This window comes from Echinops telfairi, unplaced genomic scaffold (genome assembly GCF_000313985.2).
Source record: "Echinops telfairi isolate 266 unplaced genomic scaffold, ASM31398v2 ScPeMD7_7468;HRSCAF=8506_0, whole genome shotgun sequence".
NCBI lineage: Eukaryota > Metazoa > Chordata > Mammalia > Afrosoricida > Tenrecidae > Echinops > Echinops telfairi.
Genome location: NW_022111369.1, coordinates 1625139 through 1652738, shown reverse-complemented (window position 1 = coordinate 1652738; position 27600 = coordinate 1625139). Strand labels below are relative to the sequence as shown.

At 40.0% G+C, this 27600-nt stretch overlaps 1 protein-coding gene across 1 annotated transcript in view; it reads right to left on the bottom strand.

The window, feature by feature from the left end:
• Nucleotides 1-10721: 10721 nt before the first annotated feature.
• ARSJ (arylsulfatase family member J) overlaps nt 10722-27600 on the bottom strand; it is an 87151-nt gene continuing 70272 nt past the window's right edge. The window contains exon 2 of the mRNA XM_004703332.2: nt 10722-12402. Coding sequence (XP_004703389.1) covers nt 11004-12402 — 1399 coding nt within the window. The 3' untranslated portion in view covers nt 10722-11003. The remainder of the gene's footprint in view (nt 12403-27600) is intronic.

Sequence of the window (27600 nt, the reverse complement as noted above, 5' to 3'; positions counted from 1 at the left end):
TCAGCCTTCATTTGGGTTTCAGTAATTCCTCTCGGTTATATTACCCTTGGTCAAGCCCTACCAGGCCTCCTAAACCCTCCTCAACACCGATTTGGATCACTTGTTGTTCCATTGTCCCTGGGTTTGATTACAACACTTCCCCGCCCCACCACCTCCCCTTCTCCCATGTCCCCCTGGAACTGTCAGTTCCGTTGTTTTCTCCTCCAGATTGTTCATCCAACCTATCTTATTTAGACAGACCTGGGAAGATAATAACACGCACCAAAGGAAGACAGAGCAAAACAAAGCAACAAAAGAAAATAAAACAACAACAGAAGTGTTGATGTTTTCATGTGACAGACGTTCCTTTTCTTTTCATACAATTACCTGATAAAATACTGGCTTAATTTCTGACTACTGAATAATTTCAAAATTGACCTGCTGTTAAAACTGCTTGAAAGTTCCTAGCACGACAAATTTAACTCTATTGCTCATTATTTAGTATAGTACACATGTGCTTTAAAGAAAAAAGTTCAGGATTCTCAAAAGGAATATCAAATAATAGTAGCATTAATAATAGAATATTTTATAAGGTGTAAGACTATTTGAACTATGGTTGTCAGAATTGTGCATTTAAGTTCTATTCATCTATAAATTAAAATAGCAGATGCCAAAAGTCAGATTTCAGAAATTTATATTTTTAACTCAGATAATATATGCATCTTTTTACAATAAGAGAAAAGACAAAGCAACATCTGAGAAAATTTTCTAGGGCTTATTTGGCAATATTTCCTGAGTATTCCAACATCTAAATTAACTAATGGAATGCTTTAGTTGAAAAAGCTGGCACTTACAAAGTAATTTCTAAGATAAATGTCAGAAGAAAGGGCCAATAAATAAATCATGGAGTAAATTAATTTAAAACAAGTTAAAGGAAATTGAAGCATTTTGTGTTGAATAAAAAAATAATATTTATTTGAAATCTGTCAAGGAAACAGTCTAACTCATAGTAGAAAAATATGCAGATGTACAATAGGTGTGCAGAGGGAAAAGGAGATTTATTGAAATTACAAATTTGTACTTTATGAGAATAGTGAGGTTGAATTTAAAGGTGCAATTAACTAACTCCTAAAACAATTAGTGATGCTTCAAATATGCCAGTCCACTTTCTAAAGACAATTTTAAACAATTCAAGATGTAGCTTATAAAAATGCCCCTAAACTGCAGTAAATAAGGCAATTTGAAAAATGCATCAATGCTTTAAAGGTAGTAAGTATTTTACTTAATAAATATTCCTTCTTGAAAATATTGATGCAGTCCAGTAAAACATTGTAATTCATATTTTCATTCATAAGTATTTACATTAAATTTTACATAAATTTTTGTTGTGCAGTGATTTACTTGATATGGCTTTTCTAGCTATGGGTTTTATAACTCTCACGAAATGACTGAGTGAGACTGTACACATTTCCTAATGGGTTTGAATAAGGGAAGATGAGGGAAGAAGAGGATAGTATTACATGATTTAGTTGTGAATGATTGTTAATATGGTTAGTTGTAAAATTTGGAACTCTAATGTGAGGATTGGTCAATTTTGCCTTCCTGCTGGGTATAAAGTAATCCATCTCAGGAGGAAGGGAAAATTCTACTACCAACAAGAAAGGAAAGCCAGATCTAGAACCTGTTCTTTGAACCCTGAAGTCCCTTCACATTGAACTTCTGCAGCCCACTGACAGAACGTTTTTACACCAGAGAAGCAGCAGAGGGACAGCAGAGGGACAGCAGAGGGACAGCAGAGGGACAGCAGAGGGACAGCCGCCACAGCAGCAAGAGCCAGAGCCTCAAACTGAACAGCGGGCTTCCGACCTCTGAGCACCTAAGGCTGATTAGGGAGTGTGGTGCCTCAAGGCACTTAATTGGTGCCTCCAGGAACTTAATTCCTTGAAAACTGTCAAGGAAAAGAATAAGTCAAGATAGAAGAAAGATGCTCAGATGTCTAATAGGTGCTTTGAGGGAAAAAGATATTTATTGAAATTATAAATTTGTTCTTTATCGGAATGATGAGGTGAAATTTAGAGTTGGAGCTAAAGCTGAGTGTCTTTGAGCTGAGGCTTATGGTGTAGTCGTGACCTTTTCACGTTTACTGGCCGTTCTAGAAGAGCTTTGTAATACCGCCTGAGCAGAGCAGACACCAGGCCAAAGGACTAAGAGCCAGAGAGAGGCCTACATGTAAGCACAGCAGAGAAGAGGCTACCCTCACCCAAGAACGATATCCTGAACATTTCTGGGCATGGATTCCAATCTGTTGACTGCCCTATAATAAATCCCATAATCGTTGAGTATAGTCTCTGAGTTCTGTGTGGACATTACAATGAATCATTGAATTCAGTAGCAATGTAAAGACTGGAAGAGGAACATTTTATATCAAAATTATAAAGTTATGTCTGGCTTCCACTCATAGTAGAGTGGCCTTGGGCTGATATGAGGCTTGAATCTCCTTCCTCCTTGTGTAATGGGAGGTGACCAGATGTCACCTCCACATCCATTTTATAGTTTTACTTGAAAACTTGATCATGTATATTAAAATAGGGAGAATTGAGGCAAACGAAACAACTTTCATATATTTAACAATTCACAATCAAAATCAACAGAATTTTGTTTTGTGAACAGGTTAGTAAAATAGGTTCATTAAAATTAATTAACATCATGTCAATATATTCCCTTTTTTTTTTGTCCATTCTTCCTACTTAGCTTATGCTTTTCACTTGCCCATCTGCCTCCTCGTACCTGTCTCTCACTTGCTTTGTGCCCTCCCCACTTCTCTCAACTATCCCCACCCCATCTCTACACTCCCGTCCCAGGGTTTGGCTCTATTTGGGGGATGTACGGATGTCTCCTGGACATGGGGGTACAGCCAGTGAGGGACCCCTCTAGCGATGGGCTTGGCTGGCACAGCCGGGGACCGGCATCAGGGGTTTCCTTCTGGGCTCTCCATCTTCAGCTACTGCCCTGGCATCAATTCCCACTCAATATGCTGTATTCCCTTTTCTACGAGAAAATGGAACAAGGCAAAATTTTGAGCTCCAAGCTTAAAAAAAAAGTTTTTATATGTAATAACCATAAAGAGGTATAGTAGGTTCTGGGACCCAGGATTCAAAGCAAAAAACATAGAGTTATTGTTAGGTGATATAGATTCAGGTACAACTGATACCAACCTTAGGTCCAACAGAAGGAAATACCTCCAGGTCCTGTGTCAATATCACAATTATTGTTATGTTTGAGCCCGTTGTTGCTTGCTATGCTGAACTGCACGCAAGTCACATCCAACACCGCCACCAGTCCTGGCCCCTCTGGGTTCCCTCAGCCCATCAGGTCTATCCTGGTCCCCAGAAAACCATCACTTGTGTTTCAAATGTCACCAGGGCCTCCCAACGTGAACAGGTTTCAAAAGAGCTACTGGCTACGAAGAAGGAATAAGTAGTCCACCTCCTAGAATCAGCCGCTGAAAACCTAATGGATACCTTTGACACATTGCCATACTCTATGGAGGCAGGTCTGTAAGGATTGTTAGGAGGGCTTCAGTACATGCATGCATCAATTTACTCCAAACAAAACATGTGTAAACTTGTCTGTGCCATCAGTGGATGCCTATAGACCAATTATTTCAGCATTGCTAGTCATAGTCTCTTTATAGAGTCATCTTGGACCAATCAAAACAGTGGCTTCGGAGAGAGGCTTGCGTTTAATAAACTCAAGGCACAGAAGGTTGCAGTAAATGTTTTGGGAGACTCTAAAAGGGTAATCTGCGTAAGTTTTCTCAAAGGACACATGATAATCTGATATGCTTATTAGGACAAAGCTTAAGCACTTCATTGGCGAGGAAAAGGCCCAGGAAGCTGTGCTGAGGAATTCCCTTCGATCATGACAATGCACCAGCCCATTCTTCCAGGGCAGCAAGGGCTAGTCTATGAGAATTGTGTTGGTAAAAGTTACCCCATCCATCTTGTCACTTCAGAGTTATTTTTGGTTCCTCTATTTCAAGAACTTTGAAAAGGATCATGGTTTAAGTCCCCTGAGGATAACCAAACTACTGTTTTGTTGTGGTGTAAGTACACAGAAGTGTATAGATATAGGTGATGATTATGTTGAGAAACAATTCCACATTTTCATATTTTTGTTTAATAAACATTTCTATGGTCTTGTAGCAATACTTTTTGACTTATTGTGGTGAACGGAAACTGCTAAAATATGGATTTCCTATGCATGTTTTTGTAATACCCACCCAATAATGGGGTAGGACCAGGCAGATAGTGTGTTTGAGACTCTGAGAGAAGGGATTGGTAATTTTGCTTTACCTCTCAGTTTAAGGATAGGAGCCCTGGTGGTGGAGTGGTTATGCATTGAGTTACAATCTGTATGGTTGGCAGTTTGAAACCACCAGCAGCTCCGAGAGAGAAAGCCTGGGTTTTCTACTCCCCGAAACACAGTCTCAGAAACCCACAAGGGGTCACGATGAGTCAGCTTGACTGGATGGCAGTGAGTTTGGTTTTGGAGTTTTGCTCTCTCTTAAGAGAGCCCTCCCAGAAGGAGATTCGATGACCATTAAGATTTGTGTCCAGCACATTAGTACATATGTTGACTTCATCATTCTCACAACACCCGCTTTCCACTTGAGCCCTTGGTGTCAGCTCCTCCTTTTCCCCCCTCCCTCACCGCTCCCCACTCCCCCCTCCCCCTGAACCCTTGATAATTTATAAATTATTATTATTTTATCATATCTTACCCATCCAACATCTCCCTCACCCACTTCTCTGCTGTCCGTCCCCCAGGGAGGAGGCCACATGTAGACCTTGTCATCTGTTCCCCCTTTCTCCCTCTCCTTCCCTCCACCCTCCCGCTATTGCCACTCTCTCCACTGGTCCTGGGGGGTTCATCTGTCCTGGGTTTACTGTATTTCCAGTTCCTATCTGTGCCAGTGTACATCCTCCGGTCCAGCCGGATATGTAAGGTAGAATTATATAAAATAATGCTACACCACAACAAAAAATAGTTCTAGATTTTTATTCTGAAAAGCAAAGTTCACATTTAATACATGATAGAAGATGGTCCCCCACTTGTAATTATCAGCTCAAGAATTTATATTGAATGACAGTTTTGGAATTTCTAATGAGTTATGTAATTTTCTAGTTCCTTTTCAATTGTTGGACTGCGTTTACCCATAAAGAGTGTTATCTTAGTTGAGGAAGGAAACTTCAAATCAAAGAAATAAAGTGGAAAGTAAGGTAAATGTGTTTAAGTATGTCTATCTCCTACAGGCAACATTTTGTTGTTGTGCTTTTTATCACGCCACATTTACTAATGAATCCAGATGCCCTGGTGCTCTTGTGGGTTTTGTATTGGACTGTCATCCAAAAAGGTCACCAGTTCGAGCCCAGCACTGCTCCCTGGAAGAACAATGAATCTATCTGTTCCCATAAAGATTTACATCCTTGGAAACTGACAGGAGCATGTGTACTCTGTCCTATAGGGTCACTGTGGGCCAGAATAAACCCAATGGCTATTACCTAATAGTGAACCAATGAACTGCATAGGGATGCTATGACCAATAAATCATTTACAGAAAAATATATACATATCTCCCAGGAAGCAGAATTCTGCTCTGACAATTTGGAGAGTTTTATAATAGTCAAGGTTGTTAGGTATAGTCAATTTTGTCTCAGAATTTTGTGATGACAGAAGTTTAGTTGTTACTTATTCTTCTCCGTGTCATGATTTGTTGCAAAAACATTATGCAGTGTAAGCTCTAGCTCTTCCTTTTAAGAATTAATTTAAGTTAATGCATTTGGCAATACCACACATGGATTCCCATAAGAGCAAGCAAGTCAGTTTTACCAAAAATGAGTACAGCTAAAATGCCACCTAGAAGTGAGGCTGGTGAGATTTTGCCTCACTTAATTTGCATATGCCATCAGGAAAGAGCAGTCATTGGCATAGGACATCATGGTCAGCAAGATGAGAAACTTCATCAATGAGAGGGATCAACACAACAGCAGAAACAACGGATGTAAACACTGCATGGATCCTGCAGATGGTACAGGGCGGGGCATTGCTTTGTGCTATGGTCCAAAAGTTCTCCACTGAGTTGAAGCTGATTTGACTACACTTGGCAACAGACTCACAAAGGTTTAGGAGGATGTATGACCAGCATGTTCCTTAGAAACAACATTGGTGAGGTTTTGTCTTCTGTACTTTGGATATGTCATCAATAGGATGGCTCACTTTGTTACTCAACTCAATCCTTGTGAAATGACATCACACTTGATAAAGTAGACGGGTCAGCCACAAAGAGGAAGGCCTGCAACCAGATGGACTGACATAGTGACTGCAAGGGGGGGCTCAAACACAGCAACATTGGTGAAGATGTCACTTGACCAGGTAGTGCAGGGATGCTATGAATTGGAATCAACTTGAAGGCACCTAACAATAGCAGTCACAAGTTCTATGATATTCAAAATAGTGTTTAAGTAATCAATTTTCTGTGTCAAACACAAGAGATCATATAGACAACAATTACTCTGAATTTTAGTCCTTGCTTGTCTTTTACTGTAATGCTTTGTTCATATAACTATCTAATTTTGGAATTGGATTTCAGAGTACCAGAAAGTTTTGCATTTCATATTCGTGCTATTATTAGAAAAGGTATTAGAGTTGACTAGGTCTGCTTTCAGCATTTAAGTCCTTATGCAAGAAAATAGAAACAGAAGACCCAAGAAAATGTAGTCAACCATACAAATACACGATTATTTCATTTGTTTTCCATTCACAACTATGTACTGAGTGTTGACTCTGAGCCATGCATTGTTTTATATATTGGCATTATGATTATAAATACAAAGTCCAAAATCTCTTTTCTTCAGGTGCTTACATTTGAATGAGAGGAGACAAACGGTAAAAAAAAAAATGCAAGTGGTGATAATTGACAATGAACACTGATAATTGACCAGGCCAAGGGATGATGGCAGTTTCGGGCAAATGCAGTGAGGAGGTAGGATTTTGGTTAGCTAAGTCATGACTGTGTCTTCCAGGTGTTCTGGACATGAGCTGAAGGCAAGGGCCCTGTCTGCTGCTGCTCGTCTTCATGCCCCACAGTTCTCATTATGTGCAGCAGTCACAGGTTTAGGATGGATTGACGACTTTGGTGGTCAGTGAATCCTACCTTACCCAGAACTACTTTTTCTTTTTTCAACGCTGTAATCTAAAAAGTCCCCGAGTGGTTCAATAGGTAAGTGTTTTATAACTCACCTAAATGTAGGTATTTTTGAACCCACCTAGAATGCCTCAGGCAACATACCTGGCAATCTGCTTCTGCAACCCTCTGTTTTCTTTCCTGAACACATGGGGTGGCCATGAACTGGACCTGACTGGATGTCCATGAACAATCATTCACTTACTGCATTGCTGCCTCACTTGGATAGAATTTGAGCTGCACATGGGACAAGAGCATTCTTTTTGTTCACTGTTGCATCCCTGGCATCTATAACTTTGCCGGAAACATGGAATTTAATAAATATATGCTAACAGAATCAATGATTTTGAGCAAGTAATTTTTCCTAAGAAGAAATAATGCCCTTATTAACTTGACAGAAGACATTTGTTTGCTACTTTGGGTAAGCCAGCTTTTCCCAGCTAGCAACATATAGTCTGACTGCTACTGGATCAAATCACACATTGTGTGTGTGTAAAATGATTGAGAAGCTAACCTGGGCTGAGTCGATTTCTCTTGAAAAAGTTAAATGTAAAAATGTAGTAATCATATCATTATTCTCCAATTGTCATTGGCTCAGTTTTCTGTTCTTGAATTTTTAAGGGGATGAACTCAAGAAAGTGGTAATTGACATTCAGTTATGTTTTTATTGGAAAGTAAGGAATGGTATGAAAAAACTCTGGATGCATAGTCTTTAAATAGAAGCTACAGATCTTTAGGCGGTTTCTCCATTTGAAAGCCAATTCCCCCAATTTTTAATTTTATTTGGAGCAATATGTTCACAGCCTTGCATACCGTAGGGAAAATGTTTTTTGACAAAAGTAGTAGAGTACAATTCAATAGTTGCAGCAGTTGAAGGCGCTCTCAGCAGTTGAAGCTGGATTTACAAGGGGGTGTAGAATGCAGGCTACCATTGCTGAAGTTAGATGGATCTTGGCTGAAAGCAAAGAACAGCAGAAAGAATCTGTGTGGAAGCTAACACATTAGAGCTAAAACTGTAAAGAATGGGAATTCCAGAACCCTTAACTGTGCTCACAGGGAACCTGTACATGGGTTATGAGGATTCATTTTACACAGCGAAGGGATACTGACTGATTTAAAATTAGGCAAGGTTTGTGTCAGGGTTGTATCCTTTCACCACAGTGATTCAATATGTACGTTGAGCAAACGATTCAAGAAGCAGGACGATGGGAGGGAGAACACAGCATCAGGATCAGAGGAAGGCTCGTTAACAATGTGTGATATGCATACGATAATCTTGCTTGCTGAGAGCAATGAGGACTTGAAGCACTTTCTGGTGAAGATAAAAAACGGCAGCCTTCATTGTGGATTACACTGCAATGTAAGAAAGCAAAAGTCCTCATAATTGGGTCAATAAGCAATTCCATGATCAATATAAGAAATGCTGAGGTTATCAAGAATTTCATTTTACCTGCGTCCACTCATGGAAACAGCAATCAAGAAACCAGAGGACATATTGCACTGGGCAAGTCGGCTGCAAAAGACCTCTTTGTAGTGTTAGAGAGCATCCCTTGAGGACTACGGTGTACCTGATCCAAGCCATGGTATTTGTTACTGCCGCAGACATGCGAAAGCTGGACAATGACAAGCAGACTGAAGAAGAACTGATGCCACTGGATGATGGTGGTGAGCAAGAACCCTGAAGGTACCATGAACTACTTTGTATTAAACAACAAAAGGAAATAAAATATTCCAAAAATAAACCTAAAATAAGTTTGATGATTTTGTTGTTCATTTTAGTAATCTCACCAATATTTTACAGATTCTTTTCTATAGAATCTCAAATTAGCCCTTTGAGTTCTGATAGCAACATATGCAGCGTCACACTCTCATAGCACTTTTATCACAGTTGTAACTTAAACAGATCACAGTTCCAGCCATCTGTGATTTTGAAGTGTAAACAACGAGACTTAGAAGCCTCAATCCCCTTTAGTGGAAGAGGGCACATGCAAAGGAAACCCCAGGACCAACAGAAGCCACATCCATCTATGTTTACTGAGCACCCATGATAAACTTCACTATAGAAAATGTCTCTTGAACGTCCTCATGTTGTTTTCAAGTATGAGTTACCCAAGTAGATATTTAACCAGTCCAGCTGGGACCCCCAAAACCCTGGTAGTATGGTGAGTTATGTGTTTGGCTGCTAATCACAAGGCCAATGATTAGTAACCATTACTCTCTCTACAGAAGATATATGAGGCTTTCTACTCCCATAAAGCTTTATAATCTTGGAAACCCACAGGGGCAGTTCTACTGCATTCTACAGGGTCACTGTGAGTTGGAATTGAGTAGAGAGCAGTTAATTATTCATAGAGGCAGGATTTCTTGGCTCTTTCTTTTTCTGTATCGCCTTACAGTACATGAGTAGGTACATGAGTAGGATTCACTTAGTATAATAAGTAGAATCATTATAAATATTATTTATCATAACAAGTAAATTTCTATCTTTTTGCAGTAGTCACAAAGAAACACAACTCATATACAAAATTTGAAAGTACCATGGGCTACTTTATATTGAATAATAAAATGAAATGAAATATTTCAGAAATAAAATTCAAATAATTTTATCATCTTGTTCATTTTAGAAATCTCAATAATATTTGATATATTCTTGTCTATAGAATCTCAAAAAAAAACCAAAATTAAATTATTGTGCATGATAGCACACATACCTTCAATTCCCAATTTACAAAGACTGATGGTTGTTTGTTGAGATGAAGAATATAATATAATCTTATCCAGAAGTTAGATCAGAAAAGCTTGACTACATTTTCCAGTACCATAAAATAAAATTATTTTAATAAGCACAAATATAAAATGTTGATTATAGAAACAATAAAGCTGTTTTGGCTCTTTACAAATACTGAATTTCCAAATAAGTAGTAAGAAAAATATTTAAAGTAATGATTGAACAATGATAACTGGAGTTTTTTCCTGAATAATTTTTTTTCTGTAGCATATAAATTCATACAGTATTACAGTAATTTATAGCTCTACAGTGTCTAGGAATCTTTAAGACATGAAACAAAATCTAAGTGTATGCAGAAAATAGGAATAAAATAATTAAAAAGTAATTTGTATAGTTTTTTACAACAAAATATCTTTTTCTCTAAAAATAAATTATGTGTAATATGCTGAAATATCCTTCCATTAAAGTGTTTAGAAAAGAGTTACATTCGTTTCTTGGCAGTGTGCTCAAACAGTCTCCTTGGCCATTTTCTCATGCATGAAAAAATGAGGTGCAAGTTGTTGACATGTGAGGAAATCAGCGTAGTTTCACAGGAAAAAAACAATACATGAAATAGAATTAATTTAAAATATATTTATGTGACAGTTTCAAAAACTCACTAGGAATGTCTGTTTTTCAAGGCCTCTGAGGTGATGCAACCTTTGATAACACAACATTACTAAAGGTAGTTTTTGTTTTTTTAAAATCATGCTACCCTGTATCCTCCATCACACCAGCACATTCATTCATCGTCCATTCGGTCCTCTCATAATTGAAAGCACTGCGCTCTGTCAGTTGACGCGTTTCACAAAGGAGTCGGAGAAATCAGTGGGGCTCCCAGGAGTAGCGCCATGGGCACCGGTGCTCCACGTGGGCGGGCAGGGTGCTCAAGTCTTTGTGGAGCCGAACGACATGCAATGGACGAGATCACCGTGATGTCACTGAGCTTACCAAACAGCCTCAAGGTTAAGAATTCATTTTACCCAGGCAGGAAAAAAATAATACTTGTCATTATCCGTGAGGAGTACCAGAATGGCAACTTGGAAATGAGTCCATTTTCTGCTGTTTCTTCTTCTTTATCTTACTTTTCTTCAGCTTTTTCTCAGCCTTGCTCTTTCTTGGCTTCTTGTTCTTCTCTTCTTTATACCAGGGTCCCCACACGCCTCCATTCAGCCGAGGGTTACTCCTGGGGTCCCTGGGGGGGTACCTGACCGGCACTGCGGTTTTGTTGAACTTTGAGAGCCTGCGCAGCAGCTGCTTCACGATCCCAGGGTACCGATGGGAAAGGTCCACTCTTTCATACGGGTCAGCTGTGATGTTGAAAAGCCAAACACTTTTGCCAGTTGACAAAGTAATCCGCTCATTGTGCCACCGGTTGGGACCCAGGTTGCTGAAAGCCTGAGGGGGCACCCAGTCGCTGTAGCCGGGGTTCCCCGTGAGCAGTTTCCAGTGCTGCACTCGGATGGCCGACTGGATGGCAGTGTTCCAGATCCCAAAGCCAGCTGCCCACGAGCCGTTTTTCGCCCTGGTGTAGATCGGGTCAATGTTGTGTAGAATGTCCACTCGGGGTGAACGGAGGCCTTCGCTGATGGTCTCCCAAATGTCGTAACCATCCAGCTGCACGTCCTCTTCGATCTGCCCTTCAGCAAGTGTAATCAGAGTGGGATACCAGTCAGTAATGTGCACCAGCTCCCTACACACGGTGCCCTTGTTTTTCAGAAGTGGGCTGTGCACAAAGCCAACAGCCCGGATTCCACCTTCCCAGTATGTGCCTTTGCTGCCTCGCAGAGGCCAGTTACTCCCCCCTGCTGTAGGCTGGCCGCCATTGTCCGAGGAGTAAATCATAATGCTGTTGTTATAAAAACCGTACGTCTTCAGAGCGAGGGTCACGTTATTGATAGCTTCATCTAGGCAGGCGAGCATGGCAGCATACCTCCGCCTGTTTATGTTGATAATGGAGCGGTAGTGCTTGAAATACCTGCCAGGGGCTTGCAGGGGGGAGTGCACAGCTTGATAGGCAATATATAAGAACAAAGGCTTCCTGGGGTTATGGGATGCTAAGATTTGCTGAACTCTCTGAGTGTACATCTGTGTGGAGTAGATGCCATGATCATAGTCCCAGGCAGCATTGTCATTTTCATACAAATCATAGCCACACATTCCAGGGCTGTCACACTTGTAGTGTGTGTAGTAATCACCACTCCCCAAGAGGGAACCGAAAAAGGTGTCAAATCCTCTCTTGGTGGGCATGCATTCTTTTCTGTAGAAACCCAAGTGCCATTTTCCAACCATATGTGTTGAATAGCCAACCTCCTTCAGCTTCTGAGGTAGGCTTGCATTGTCCAGAGGTAAGCAGTTGGGTTGGGTAGGCCTTATGATCGAATGCTGAAGCCCGGTGTGTATCTGATACCTGGACAAAAGAGCAAATGTTTTGTCAATACAGGATGAAAGAGAGACCTACACACACAAAACTGATTCCTGAATTAAACGTGTCTATGAGGAGAAATTTTATCCAAATGACCTGTAACCAGGTATTTCTTCCATCGACTCTAAAGTCTTAATCTACTCTATATTTAATATATGAAATATTTGAAATCTAAATCAGTACTTTTGAAACTAAGATTTCACTATTTATCTCAAAGTGTTGCTGGAAATCCAATTTGAATAGGCTTTAATCTCTTAATTATGTGACATAGAAAATTAACAAGTTTGGGGAAACAACAAACAGGGCCCCAGTATTATTATATTTTCAGCTTGAGTATCTCACATTATCTTCTTAATCATTTGCTCAGATCCTATACTTCAAGCTTAGTTAGTACTGAAAAGAAACACAAAAATGTACAAAATCACCCTGCTTTACTGTCAGACAGTTTTTCATATTAAGGTTCCAAATTTTCAGATCTCTGTAAAGAGAGAGGAGATGCACAATACATTATTGATAAAAGACCCGTTTAGACGGGATGTTTCAGCGAGGGTGGCAGCTGCTTTCCCTGGTAGCATAGTAGTTAAGCACTAAGCTGTGGTTCGCAAGATCTGCGGTTCAAAACCATCAGCCACTCAGAGAGAGAAAGATGGGGATTTTGAATCCAGGAAACCCAAAGGGGCGGGTCTAGCCTGTCCTATAGGGTCACTGTGAATCATCATGGGCCCGATGGCAGTGCGGTTTTGTTGTTGCTGTTGTAACGGTACCATGGAAACGAGTCACGTGTTTCCCACAGTGTCTCCTTTTATTATTACAGGTGCTTATTAATATAGTCTAAAGAAATGTTGCAAACCTTTCTATGTATTAAGCTCAAGTAAAGGTTTATTTCTGGCCTTCTTTTTATGAGTACTTCTGTTAAAGGCTGTCATTTCCCCCAGAAGTAGTTATTATCACTCACACCAATGTATGAGCTTTCAACCGGCTTGAGATATGCCTATTAGTTCCTGACATTTTTTAAATGATCGATCCTATGGCTGTTACACAAATTCAAAGAGGATTTTCAAAAAGAAAACACAAAATCGAAGAAAATAAAAGTTGCAGAGACTGTAAGGGTAAATATGAAAATACTTTTAGAATCAAATTACAAAGAGTCATTATTGAGACCAAAATCAAAGCTTTTCCCAAATCCAGCAAGCCATATTTGGTGAAAAATTTTATTCATGTTTAACTGATCATATGACAGTATGACAGTATAATACAACCGTGAGTTCTCTGGAAATGTCACTTGCAATCAGACACTGAGTGTCATGGATCCTGCCGTAAGTTCTCATCTCTCTGCCTGTGGTTACAATCCCAACTGGGAATGGATTGCCTGTTATGCACATGGAGCTGGATGGATGTTATGTGTGTTCAATGTTGCCAATCTCTCACAAAATATAAAGATGAGCAGAGTAAGGAAGTTGAGATGGAAAAATGTGCCCAGTAACATAGAGAACTCCCAGGACCCAGGGGCAGGTGCTGAAGGGACAAGGACCTTTCCTCAGGGATGATAGAAAGAGAAAGCTAACCGTTATTGCCTTGAACAACTGACCCCTATGCTGTGAGAAAAGAAATCCCTATTGTGTAAGCAGTCCACCTGTGTTCGTTCTGTCATAGCAGCCCCACATAACGAAGCCAGATGGCGCTGTAGGGCCAGTGGGCGCCCATGGGTAGGGTGGTGGAATGGATCAACACACTTAGTTGGGAACTGAAAAATTAGGCATGTGAGTCTACCCAGATGTTCCTCTGGAAGACGGGCTGGCAATCTACCTCTAACAAATCAGCCATAAACACTCTGTGTGGCTCCCGGTTCTACTGACAAACACTGGGTCACCATGAGTAAGTAACAATTCCGGGGCAACCAATGGCGATATCTGCTCATTAACACCAGGCAGCCTTCCGAAGGCGCCTGGAGATTCTGCTGCTACCTCGCCGCCGTTAAGGTTGCATCACCATCATAGCTGTGCTCATTTTAAATGCCATAAATTCCCAAAGACTAAGTGGTTCATGAGGTTTCGGGCATCCTTCAGAAGGTGCTATTATTCTGATAACTTATATCCAGTTCAGGATCTAAGACATTCACTTGTCAAACCACTTAATTTGGATAAGTACATGACAAGGTGGTAACATCTATTGATGTAAATGTTGAAGTTTTTTAAAAGGAGAAATATGGGTGAGTAGAGATTTTAAGGTATCGTGGGCTTTAGGTTGTTAACTAAATAATTATCTCATGTACAACACAAACTTGGCAAAAATGTCCATTCTGCTAATTCGAGCCTTTTTAACTGTATTGGTCCCTTTTCATCTAGTATGCTAAAAGCTGAAGACCCCAAGGGTTACAAAATGGTGTAACTCTCGGAAACATGCAAAGGAAAACAGAAAAGGAAAGAGCCCGCTGCTGTCAGTAGATGGGAGAGTTTGCAAAAAATAAGACAGTTCAGAGCTCTGAGTATTAATCGACTATGACTTCTGTTTCCAGCTGGAAATTCTAGAGCCAGCAACTTAAAGGACCGACAGTAGCAGACGAGAGATCAGACGACTGCTCAATGGCGCTCAACCCTCTGCTAATGGGAGGCTGTGTGGAGCAGAATTTCGGGCATGGAGTAGGTTAGAAGTTTGGAGTCAGACAGACCTGGGTTTGCTTTGGCTCCTCTGCTTACTAGCTGTGAGGCTTTGGACAGTATTTAACCCTCTTGATCCTCAGTTTCCACATCTGTAAAATAGGGATAATAATACACATTTCGTTTTGTGAGCATGACGAGAGAGCACAGAGGCTCTTTGGCAGAGAATAGTCAAAACTGAAAGCAGTTTTTACTGTTATTTTTCCAGAATGATGAACCGTGTATTGCTAGCCTCTTTATATAAGGTTTTATGATTTATAAACCTCTTTTCATATGCTTTTTGTACGTACTCCTCACCACAATAGTGAGGGTCAAAGTTCTTTTTGCTCAGTGTGTGAATGTGAAACTAATTCCTGAACAACAGAGGCTGGGACTGAGGCTCTCTCTACTTTTTTTAGGAATATGAGAAATTTTTTTAAAAGAAATCAAAGAGCAGAGAAAAGATGCCAGAGCTCTTGAGAAGCATATTTGTTCAAATGAAAGAGAAAAACTAAGAATTTTTAAACTGGGTAGTGGAGCTTATACTAATCCCAGAAAAGTTTCGAACTCCTTTTAAAAGAGATGACAGAGTATTTCAAAAAGAGCAAATTTGGCAGATATACACACACTCACAATGCCTAAATGCCTAGTTATTTTTTTGAACCTGCAACTAAAGTCAACAAAATGCTGTAAATATAGGAAATATGCAAACAAAAAGAGAGAAGGAAAGGTAGCTTTATTTTTTTAAGGTCAGTATTATATAAATAGCTTAGGAGAATGACATGGCATTTTTAAAGTCTTCCTATTATTTTTATGAAATGGGAACTCAGCTGTCTCATAGGACTGTATGTTGGTGATGAGAATGATAATCATACTTCCATGGCTGTTAATAACACAGTTTTCCTTCTTTCTATCTCCTCTCTGCTATAACTCTGTAGAGCAGGCAGGTGTGTTCCACTTACTCATTCCATTAAGCCAAAAAAAAGATAATGTAGCTCAGAGCAATCTAGTAGACTGCCCTGGGTTTACAACTGTAATACTGATTTTTGGCTTCATAGGCTCATTCAACATTCATAGCTAAACTCATTTAAACTTTGGATTAATTGATTTGGATTAGTCTTACATATTCATTCATTCACTTGGTTGAAAAATATTACTGAGAGTATTGTATGCCAAGTGGCACAGGAAGTATATCTGTTTCCACTCTTCAGAGCTTGGAAATCAGGGAGGGGGATGCAAGTACAGCTCCTACTAGCTCTGGGCTGCGCTGCAGGAAGGAGGTCCCTCATCCCTGGGTTGACGTAGGATGGAGGAGGCTCTGTCAGTCACACCTGAGTGGGTGAACAGCATTGTGGGTTCTGCTCTACAATATACCTATCAAGAATCTAAACAGAATCCTTTAATATCAGGAAGGCAATGGTTGTAATGTAGGGAACAGCATGGATGGCTAACAGTGGGGGACTTGGCTTAATAACTTTAACTTAGCAAGCAGCTTAAACACTAATGAGATAATTATTTAAAATGTACTATGAAGTTCTGGTCAATTAGTTGAGAGACCTTGATCAGAAAGATAGTTTTGAGAGCAGTACAGCAAGAGTTCTTTTTTTTTTTAATCCTTAACAAATTAATCAATGTCACCCACAACTCCAATAAAGATGTCAACAGGATGATGCCCATTGGAGAGGAAGAGTTAATATATAAGTGGCAGAATCAAGGTTCAAAGTATTCTAATCAGTCTGAAACATTGATGAAACAAAGAAAATGAAATCGATAAATGAAACCGAGAGAAAGAAAGAGCTGACAGATTGAGAAGCATATGTCCAAAGATGGAAATTTGATTACAGGGGCTATCGCTGGCCAAATCTGGGATAATTTAGAGTTAGATTGAGTGTATAGAATGGTAAATCCCGAGTCCAAACTGATATAAATAAATAATAAAGGGTGTGCTATGAAATGAACTCTTGCAAAAGTCTTAAAGTGACGCCTATTTAGTGATCTGCCCATTCAATCCATTGAAAAGGGTAATTGGCATTGGTGGAGCATGGCAGACACAGTCTTAGTCCAGTGAGCAAAGTTAGCATGCTAACGATGGACAAGTAAAAAGCATGTGCTCCTGCCAAGACGCAAAAGAAGAACCCACTCATCTGGAGTCACAATTAGAAAAAGCCAAATTGAGGACCATCCTACAATATACCTTCAAAAGTGTCAAGGTCATGAACGTTAAAAGACTGTGGAACTTTCCCAGACTGAAAGAATTAAAAAGACAAACCACTGATATACAAAATGTGATTCTGTGTTGGAATGGTGTATAATGAAGGGCATGCTTGGTGACTTGGGGAAATGAAAGTAAGCTCTAGGGAATAAGTGGACATAACAATGTTACTGTCCTGATTTTGATGGCTACTTTATGGTTCTAGAGCAGAATTTCCTTGTTTATAGGGAATTTACACTGGGTATTGGAAATGACTGAGTAACTAACTTTCACATGATTCAGACAAATATATTATCTGTCCCGTTCTTATAATTTGTTTATAAGATTGCTTCAATTTCTAAAAATCTGTGTAAGAAGAACTCTGTCTGGAATAAATAGAATCAGTTACACCTTTGTTTTAAACTCAACTTTTCATGCATGAATCATGTAAAACTAAGTGACCTGAGTAGTGGCATCTGACTAAACGTTTAATAAAGAACAAAAGAGGAAAATGACAACTAAAATGCTAACAAAGTCATATAATAAAGAAGCAGTGTACACATTCTGAGAAGTAATGACTCCACTCTAAATTAAAAAGAAAACATAAATTGAGAGTATGTGAAGTGATGGAATTTATGATGCTGTACATGTCACCAGGTGAACTCTGACACATAGAGACCCTATAAAAAAGAGTTGAACAATAGCACACGGTTTCCAAGATTGTAAAATGAGGATGGATTCTGGCTGAAAGCAGAGAATACCAGAAATATGTTTACTTATGTTTTACTGACTCTGCAAAGTATTTCCCCCTGTGGATCATAAAATAAATTATGGAAACATTGCGAAGAATCGGTCTTCCAGAGCCTTCCTTGTGCTCACATGGAACCTGTGCATAGATCAACAGGCAGAAGCACAAATAGAAGAAAAGGTTAATGATTGGTTTCAAGTGTTTATCAGGATTTTATACTCTAAATTTGCATACTGAACATATAATCCGAGAAGCTAGACTTCCTAAGAATGCATCAATAGAGCCAAAGGAAGGCTCAATAACCTGTCCTATGCTGAAGACACAGCCTTGCTTGCTGAAGCTGAAAGGACTTGAAGCGCACACTGACAAGATCAAATACTACAGCTTCAGGATGGATTACAACCCAATGTAAAGAATTCCGAAATCCTCATGACTTGACCAATAGAAACGTTTATAATACATGGAAAATATATTGAAGTTGTCAAGGATTGTAGCTAAATCAAGACTCACAGAAGCAGCAATCAAGAAATCACATGACACATCGGTTTGGGCAAATCTGCTCCAGAAGGACTCTTGAAAGTGTTAAAAAGTAAAGATGTCACTTAGAGGAGTAAGATGTGCCTGACTCAAGTAAAAATATTTCCAATCACCTCATATGCATATGAAAGTCGCACTGGTGGCATAGTGGTTACACAATGGGCCGCTAACTGCAAGGTCAGCAGTTTGAAACCACCAGCTAGCTCTGAGGGAGAAAGATCAGGCTTTCTACTCCTGAAAAGAGTTACATTCTCAGAAATCCACATGGGCAGTTCTACTCTGTCCTAAAGGGTCAATATGAGTCATTGATGACAGTGAGAGTAAATATATATAAACTGATGCTCATTTGTTTTGTTTTTTATGTGAGGAGGATAGTGCATTTAGAGTTCATTCACCAGGTCAGACTGTTAATCAAGCTTTCTATTTAGAGGTTCTGAAAAGATTGCATAAAAGTGTGTGACAAAAAAGGCCTGATCTGTGGCAGATGGGGGACTGGTTTTGTCACCATGACAATGCACCTGTTCAGGCAGCCATCTCAGTGCACAAGAAACTGTATGCCTCTCTTAGACCCATGCTCTTTACTCACCTGACTTCGCACCATGTGACTTCTTTGAATGAAGAGGTATATGAAAGGACATTGATTTGATGATGCAGAAGAGATGAAGAAAATAGTAAGGGAGGTGCTGTCAGCCATCCAAACAGATGAGTTTGAAAAAAGTATCCAAGAATGGAATTGCACTTAGCGTGATTTCCTTCAGGGAAGTAAGCCAAGCATAAAAGGACAAGTACAACATGAGTCCACTGAGGTAAACTTAAAACAAACCAAAAAACGGTGCATAGGGGAAAAGCTATTATATACATACATCCCTGGGGTGATGTCTAGCAACTATGGCAGGGGCCAAATCTAATCCAGGGATACATATGGCAGCCAACTAATAAAAGGGGTAAAGAAAGAGGGGGAAAAAAAGACAAGTGTAGGGACAGAGCAGGGCACTAACCCATCTAAGTGGAGGGTATTGTGTATATCTCCACAGGAGAGGGAGAGAGAGACCAGGCTTCAACCAGGTGCACCAAGACATGAATAGAACACACTGGAAAGTCCAGGGAACCAATAGAGAAGTCTGCAGGGCCTGACCCCAATTCCAACTATGTGGACACCCCCCCTCCCCCTCAGAAGAATGCACTTCAGAGGACAGCACTGGATCTATAGTTTGGGAAGAGGGCACGTCTGATTAGAGCACACAGGAAAAAAGGAAAGGGATGGAGAGGGAGGGCAGGACACCCTGGCCCACCAAGCCCCGAGGATGACATTCCTGCTCAGAGCAGACAATGAACAGCGAGAACCATAGGGCTGGCGACACCACAAGACACGATGTTCCTCACTAAACCATAGCGCTGTGGGGGACAATACTTGAGACACCATGTGGGAATTGTGCACAATCTGAGCCCATCAATCTGGGCAAAACACCAAGGGCATGTAACAGAGCAGCAAGAGGAGCACAGTGATGAAATCCCCAGGGAATACCAAAAATAGACTTTGAAGACAGAGTGTGGCACCCCATGAGACTGGACTGGAAAACACTCATAAAGGACAACAAACAGACTTTGAACTATTTATAGGCCTTTCCATTTTTTGTCAGTGGCTTTCTTTTTTGTTGTTTTTATTATTGTTCTTGTTATTGTTTTCTTGGTCTTGACTTCCTTTTTTGTTTTATTTGGCTTTGCCAGGTTTTTGTGCTTATTAATGTCTCTGCATGTGTATCTAGATAAGATAGGCAGGATAAACAATTCAGAGATGAAAGGAACGGGTCCAATGGTTCCAGGGGGGATATAGGAGAAGGGGAGTTGGGAGAAGGAAGGGGGTGGGCAGGAACCAACCCAGGTACAAGGGAATAACAAGTGAACTAAAATCAATGGAGAGAAGGGTGTACGATGGCTAATGGGGCTTAATCAAGGACAATGTAGCAGCGAGGAATTACTAAACCTGAATGAGGGCTGAACATGATGATGGAACAAGAGGAAAGTAAAAGGAAATAGAGGAAAGAACCAGGAGGTAAAGGACATTTATAGAGGTCTAAATACAGGCATGTTCATACATAAACATATATACAATGAGAGGTGAATAGAACTAGGTACTCATATCTGTATATTAGAATTACGGTTGCAGATGGGCATTGGGCCTGGACTTAAGTACTGTACTCCCTCAACACAAGAACACTTTTTTCTAACAATCCGGCATTCTGTGATGCTCACCAACCCAACAGGATTGCTGAAGAAAAACTGGGTGCATAAGTAAATGTAGTGAAGAAAGCTGATGTTGGCCAGCTACCGAAATATATACATTTGGGGTCTTATGGGCTTGAAGATAAACAAGCATCCATCTAGCTGAGAAACAACAAAGCCCACGTGGAAGAAACACATCAGCCTGTGTGATCATGAGGTATCAATGGGATCAGGTACCAGGCATCTAAGACCCAGAACAAAATCATACCCAAGGTGAATGGGGGGAGGGGTCATGGAGTGGAGACCCAATGCCCATCTGTAGACAATTGGACATCTCCTACAGAGGGGTCACAGGGAAGAAAAGAGCCAGTCAGGGTGCAGTATAGCATCAATGAAACACACAACCTTCCTCTACTTCTCTGGTGTTTCTTCCCCCATCATGACCTCAATTTTACTTTACAAATAGGATTAAACCAGAACCTGCACACTGCTGCAGATAAGAGCCAGCAACATAGGGAATCCAGGATAGATAAACCCCTCAGGGCCAACAAGGAGAGCAGAGATATCAGGAGGATTAGGGGAGGGGGAGGGGAGAAAGGGAGAACCAATCACAAGGATCAACCTATAATCCCCTCTCAGGGGATGAACAATGGATAAGTGGGTGAGGGGTGACAAAGGACGATGTAAGATATGAAAATAATAATGTATAACTTGTCAATGGTTCATGAGGGAGGGGACAAGGGGAGGGAGGGGGGAGAAATGGGGAGTTGATATCAGGGACTGAAGTGGGAAGAGAATGCTTTGAAAATGATGATGGCGTCATATGTGCAAATGTACTTTACACACTGGAGGAATGTATGGATTGTGATAAGAGGTGTTAAGAGCCCCCCAATGAAAGTATTAAAAAAAAATGGAATTGCAGATTTGACAAATGTATTAAGTGTAATGGAGAGTACTTTGAAGGTGATAAGGTTGTTTTGTAAAAAAAATTAAATGCATAGCTTTGAAAAAAATTCATGCTTTTGGTACCCCCTCCTATGTACATGTGAAAGCTGGACACTGACTGGAAGAGAGGCTGAAGAAGAATGGATACATTTGAATTATAGTGCTGGCAAAGAACATTGAAAGTACCACGGATGACCAGAAGAATACACAAACCTATCTTGGAAGAAGTACAGCCAGAAGGTTCCTGGGAAGTGAGGATGGCCGGCCTTCACCTTTGGTACTTTGGAAAGGTTATCAGGAGGGTCCGGTCATCAGATAAGGGCATCATGAAATAAAGCAAAGGGTTGGCAAGAAAGAGGAAGGCCTTCAATGAGAGGGACTGACACAGTGACGGCAATTATGGGCTCATACACAGCCATGATTGTGATTATGGCCCACAACTGGGCAGTATTTCATTCTGCTGTGCACTGGGTATTTGCGAGCTGGAATTGTTTCAAAAGAGCCTAATAAAAACCAAAATACATCCTTCTCATGTAGCACGTTGCTACATGTGTCTACCACTGAGCGGCTCATGGGATTGAACCACCAAACTTCCCATTAACAGCCATGTCCTTTGCAAATTATATACCTGGACAACTGGAGTCCCCAGAGAAACCAGTCTCTGTAGAAGGTGGCCATGCTTGGTCAAGCAGAGGGGCAGCGGGGAAGAGGAAGGATGGAGTGACACAGCGGTTGCAACAATGGGCTCAAGCATAAGAACAAGTGTGAGGGTGACACGGGACGAGGCAGTGCTTAGTTCTCTGGTACACAGGGCTGCTTTGAGTTGGAACTGACTCAACAGCACCTAACAATGAAAACAACTGTATAATAATGTACATTATAGAAATACAATCAAAAAATGAAAATGCTTAGATAGAAATAAATATAAATAGAATTTACTATCATTCTTCTTACATCCTAACAAACTATCCAGTGCCCTGCCTTCTTTCTGTGATTTGGAAACCACCAAAAGCACTCACTTGTCTATTGCAAGCAATTTGGAATATAGCTATCTTGTCAACCAACAAGAAGAGATCCATATTCCCATTCTTCCCATTCCAAAGAAAGGTGACCCAACACAATGTGTAAGTTATCAAGCAATATCATTGATATCACGTGAAATTTACTTTTGCTGACACAATGGCTCTATAAAACCAACTACATAACAATTATTGTGCTTGTTAAGTGCCCTCAAGTCTGATCGAAAGTGCCTTTACAATAACAACAACAATAACAACAACTATAACAACAACAACAACAACAACAACAACAATAAATACTTCCTGGTCCTATGTATTCTCAAAATTACTGCTATGTTTGAGCCCAATGTTGTAGTCAATTATCCTATGTTTATTTCAATCCACCTTCTCAAGGGTTTTCCTCTTTTTCAGTTACCCTCAATTTAACCAAATATGCTGGCCTTCCCCAGGGACTGAGTTTTCCAAAGCATGTGAGATAGCCTTCTTACTCTCACTGCTTAGGAGCATTTTGGCTGTACTTCTCCCAAGACAGATTTGCTCAGTCTTCTGGAAGTCTGTGGTTTAGTCAATATTCATTGCTGATACCATGATTCAAAGGCATGAATTCTTCTTCAGTCTTCCTGATGATAAACCACCATTCATATATCAGATGTGATACTGTGGTGGATTGTGCATTGTTGCGATGCTAGAAAGTATAGTTGGTATTTCAAACACCAGCACAGCCACCCAACTGGACATGGTCCAGTGCAGTGTCTAGACTAAGACAGACTAGAAAGGAGGGTGTGACTATCACCTTCTAAGACTATTGGACCGTGAAAGCCATTTAAATATTAGTGGAACTCTATATGATAGCGTGCCAGAATATGAGACCCACATCTTCAGAAGTTTCTCAAAATAGGACTAAGAAAGTCCTACCTCCTTAAATGAGAGTCAACTTTAATGACACAGAGGATATAAAGTTTTCAGAACCTTCATTTTATAATGTAGCATGACTCAACATGAGAAGAAACAGTTGAAAATATCCATTAGTAATTGGAACACAGTATATAAGAATAGTGAATATTGGAAATTTGGAACTTGGAAAATTAAGATTGATTTAAAATTAGTATTTCATAGTTGAGATGGATTTATGCTAGCAATTTTGAGTAGAACAATCATATGCTCTTTTATGCAATAATGAAATATTGAAGATGAATGGAATACTACTCATCCCCGTTAAGGACAACTTCCATTATCCTACAAGGTTTTTTTACCCTATATCATAAAATAAGCATGATGAAGTAAAAGATATGAACAAAAATTTCAAAGGGCATCTTGAGAAGACAAAGGATTATAATGAAATGCATAAAGATCTGGATTTAGAAAACCAGACATCTCAACTGAAACAACTGAAGAAAAATAAATTCAAGCCTTGAGTTGAAATAATAAATGGACAAAATATTGAAAGATGCAGGACATATCAAAAGAAGATAGAAACAATACACCGAGTCACTGGACATAAAGGATTGGTGGGCCTTCAACCATTTCAAGAGGGAACATGATCAAGAACCTAGATACCAAAGGAAGATGGCTAAGATGCACTGACTACATTAGCAAAACAGCAACAAAACAAAACAAAAATTACAAGTATCAGGAATTGAGAGAATACTAAATGAAATATTTCAGCTAGCTGAAGAAGCACTGGAAGCATTCAATTATCTATGCCAAGAAATTTGGAAGATAGCTACCTGGCCAACTATCTGGAAGAGATCTAGATTTGTAGCAATTCTAAAGAAAGGTGGCCCAACAGGCCACTGTGGAAATTATCATGCCTTAATGCCACATGCAAGTGAAATTCTCTAAAGTTCCTTCAACAATGTTTGTAGCAGAATATCTTCGGAGGGTTATTAGGAGTTTAAGCCAGATTCAGAAGAGAACGCGGAACAAGGGACATCATTGGTAGTGTCAGATGGATCTTTGTGAAAAGCAGATAATGCCAGAAAGGTGTTGTGTTTTATTGACAATGCAAAGGCATTTGGCTGTGTAAGTCATAATAAACTCTGGATATCATTTAGAATTATGGGCATTCCAGAACACTTCATTGTGCTCACGGGGAACTTGCTCATTGACCAAGAGACAGAGATCGCTGAGAGTTAGGGTCAGAGAATGGTAAAGATTAGAGATTTTAAGGTGCGCTCTTTGATAAGGTCACATAATCACACATATAAAGATTGTTAAAAATGATTCTAATCACTCTGTTCTCCATGAGTGGTTCATTACTTAGTTGATAGTTAGTTACTTAGTACTTAGTTCATAAATCTAGTATTAGGAACAAAAGTGACTGGAGAAAATTCTGTCTTTTTTAGCATTTAGTTACTGTTACTTGTAGGTTATCTACCTGGAAAAGTACTGAATGAAACAGAGTAAGTAATAAAAACAAAGATTTGAGACCCATTAGGATAGTGGCGATCACTGAATTCAACACCACCTCAAGACAGAGTAGAGAAAGAATAAGGGCCAAAAACAGAAAATGAGAAATGCCATCAGATTGGTGCATCCTGGGGACTCGGCCGGTGATGTAGTAATGCTGGGACATTGAATCCTGGATCTTAAGGGCACACAGCAAGCTCCAGAGGCTGCCCAGTGAGATCTGATGCAGAAAATCCACTGGGTGAACTGGACTACACCTCAGACATACTTGTAACCCGAGGATTTAAAACTGAAAATGCCTGGTGTCTGAACAAGCAGAAGCCAGCTGTACCAAGAGTGTTGAACTGCTGGTAGGCCGACAAACGTGGCCTTGCTACATCAATGCCTCATGCGTTGTATTAAGATATACAGTATTCTGGCAAACCTGTGCCTGACATTGCCAGTGAGTATTATTGTACATTTTCCCTGACAATCAACTCCCATTGTTTGTGTAAATGGCGTCCAGCCACAAAAGGACATTTTGTACAAGTGAATAAGTCAGGTATTATGATATGGAGTTAGCCTACATTGGCCCAATATCCCTCTCTCAACAGGACTCAAAAAAAATAGTATCAGGGCTAAGCAAAGACAATATTAATGGAAGATCATTCTGCCCCAGGGGGATGATTGATAAGATCTACCATAAATTAACAAGGAAGTTTTGAAAGGGAGCCCAAGGCATATTTAAAGAAAACAAAACATAGATGTAGGAATGGGTTTGGAGATCACACTAAATCCTAGCTGCGATTTAAGAACAATTAGTTCTCACATCATGACCCTGCTCAGTCCTTGCCCTCAGGAAGGGAGCACAGAAGATATAGGTGCTCTAGCAGAGTGTAGTGAGAAAATCAGATGGTGCCTGGCTATCAGATAGAAGAGTGTCTGGGGTCTTAAAGACTTAGTTTCAAATAAGCAGCCATCTAAGTGAGATGTCAACTAAGTCCACAAGGAAGAAGCACACCATCATCAGTGACAGAATGACTGTAAATCATGTAGTCCCTAAATTGTGAGAATTTGGTTTGTAGGTGGCTATGGATATCGGTGGGAACCCAAGAGAAATTTGTGGCAACTACATAGGAAATAGGTCTCCAGTGATTTCCCGCTATGCAGAACGGAGGGATGGGAGGAAAGTGGTTACCAAATAGAGTGTATTGGAAAGGTGAGTATAGAAGATCAAAATGATAAAGGTTAAGACCTTGTCAATTGATCCCCCCATCTGATGCATGTTAGGCCTGATCTAACTTTCAACATTTTCTGTATTTTTTTTTTTGGTGGTGGTGGTGGTGGGGTTTGTTTGTGCATACTATTGGGACTTATTTCAGATGTGCTAATGTCCTTGGGGTCACCTTCTTGAATGTTTGTTACCTGTTTTTCAGTCTATGAAACCCAGTATGGATGAACCTCTGGGGACAGCAAGTAGAATAAGGGTTTCTGGGGGTACAGTGGTGGGGAGGGGTGATATCAAGGAGTTCAGGATGCAACGAATGCTTTGAAACTGACTGTGGTAGCAATTGCACACTCCCGCTTGATGTGACTGACCTCTGGAAAGAGATATGTAACTTCCAATGAAATGTTTTTGAAAAAAAAGGCAAGAATCAAGTAAAAATTCAGGTTTTTTGGGGGGTTGGCAGAGGAGGTCTAGAGAAAATAGGGAGCTGATGATGAGTATAAGAAAGAAGAAAATATGTAATTATCTCATTAATCAATTTTAGAGCAACTCTTTAATATGACTGAATTTTTGAATTAGATGATATGTGAATTATAAGCCAATAAAACTGTTACAATGGCACGTTTATGCTATATTTTTATCACAGTATCATTAAAAATACATAAATGGGTATAAAATTCCAACAATAAACAAAATTTTAAACAACAGCAGTACTAACAGCACATGAACATTACGTCTGGGCTTACTCCAATCATAGGAGGTGGCTGCATTAGTTATGTGTAGACAAGGGCCCTAGTAGCACTGTGGATTAGGTGTTGGGCTGCTTACTATAAGCTTAGTAGTTTGAGCCCACTGGATGCTCTCTGGTGGAGAAAGACTGTCCAGTATAAAGATTTACAGTCTCAAGCGCCCTCTGCATTGGAATCAAAAACCCTATCCACTGTTGGCAAGAAGTTATGATTTACTTTGGTTTTAGTTAGTGTGTGGAATTGAATTAAATTCACCAAACAAAGGGAGATAGCAAGATGTTATTGAAAATTTTCTGACATGAAATGTGGAGAATATGTATATACACACATATACACAAATATGTACACATGCATACAGACCTATGCACACTGAGGCAACAACATGGGGGCCACATCTGACCTCTTCCAGCTCCCAAAGCTGATTACCACAAGGCAGAGGTCAGACATGCCTCCAAAATTCCATCCTTTTTACCCAGTTCTGAAACCAGCCATCCCTCCTGCCACAGCACTCTGTAGCTG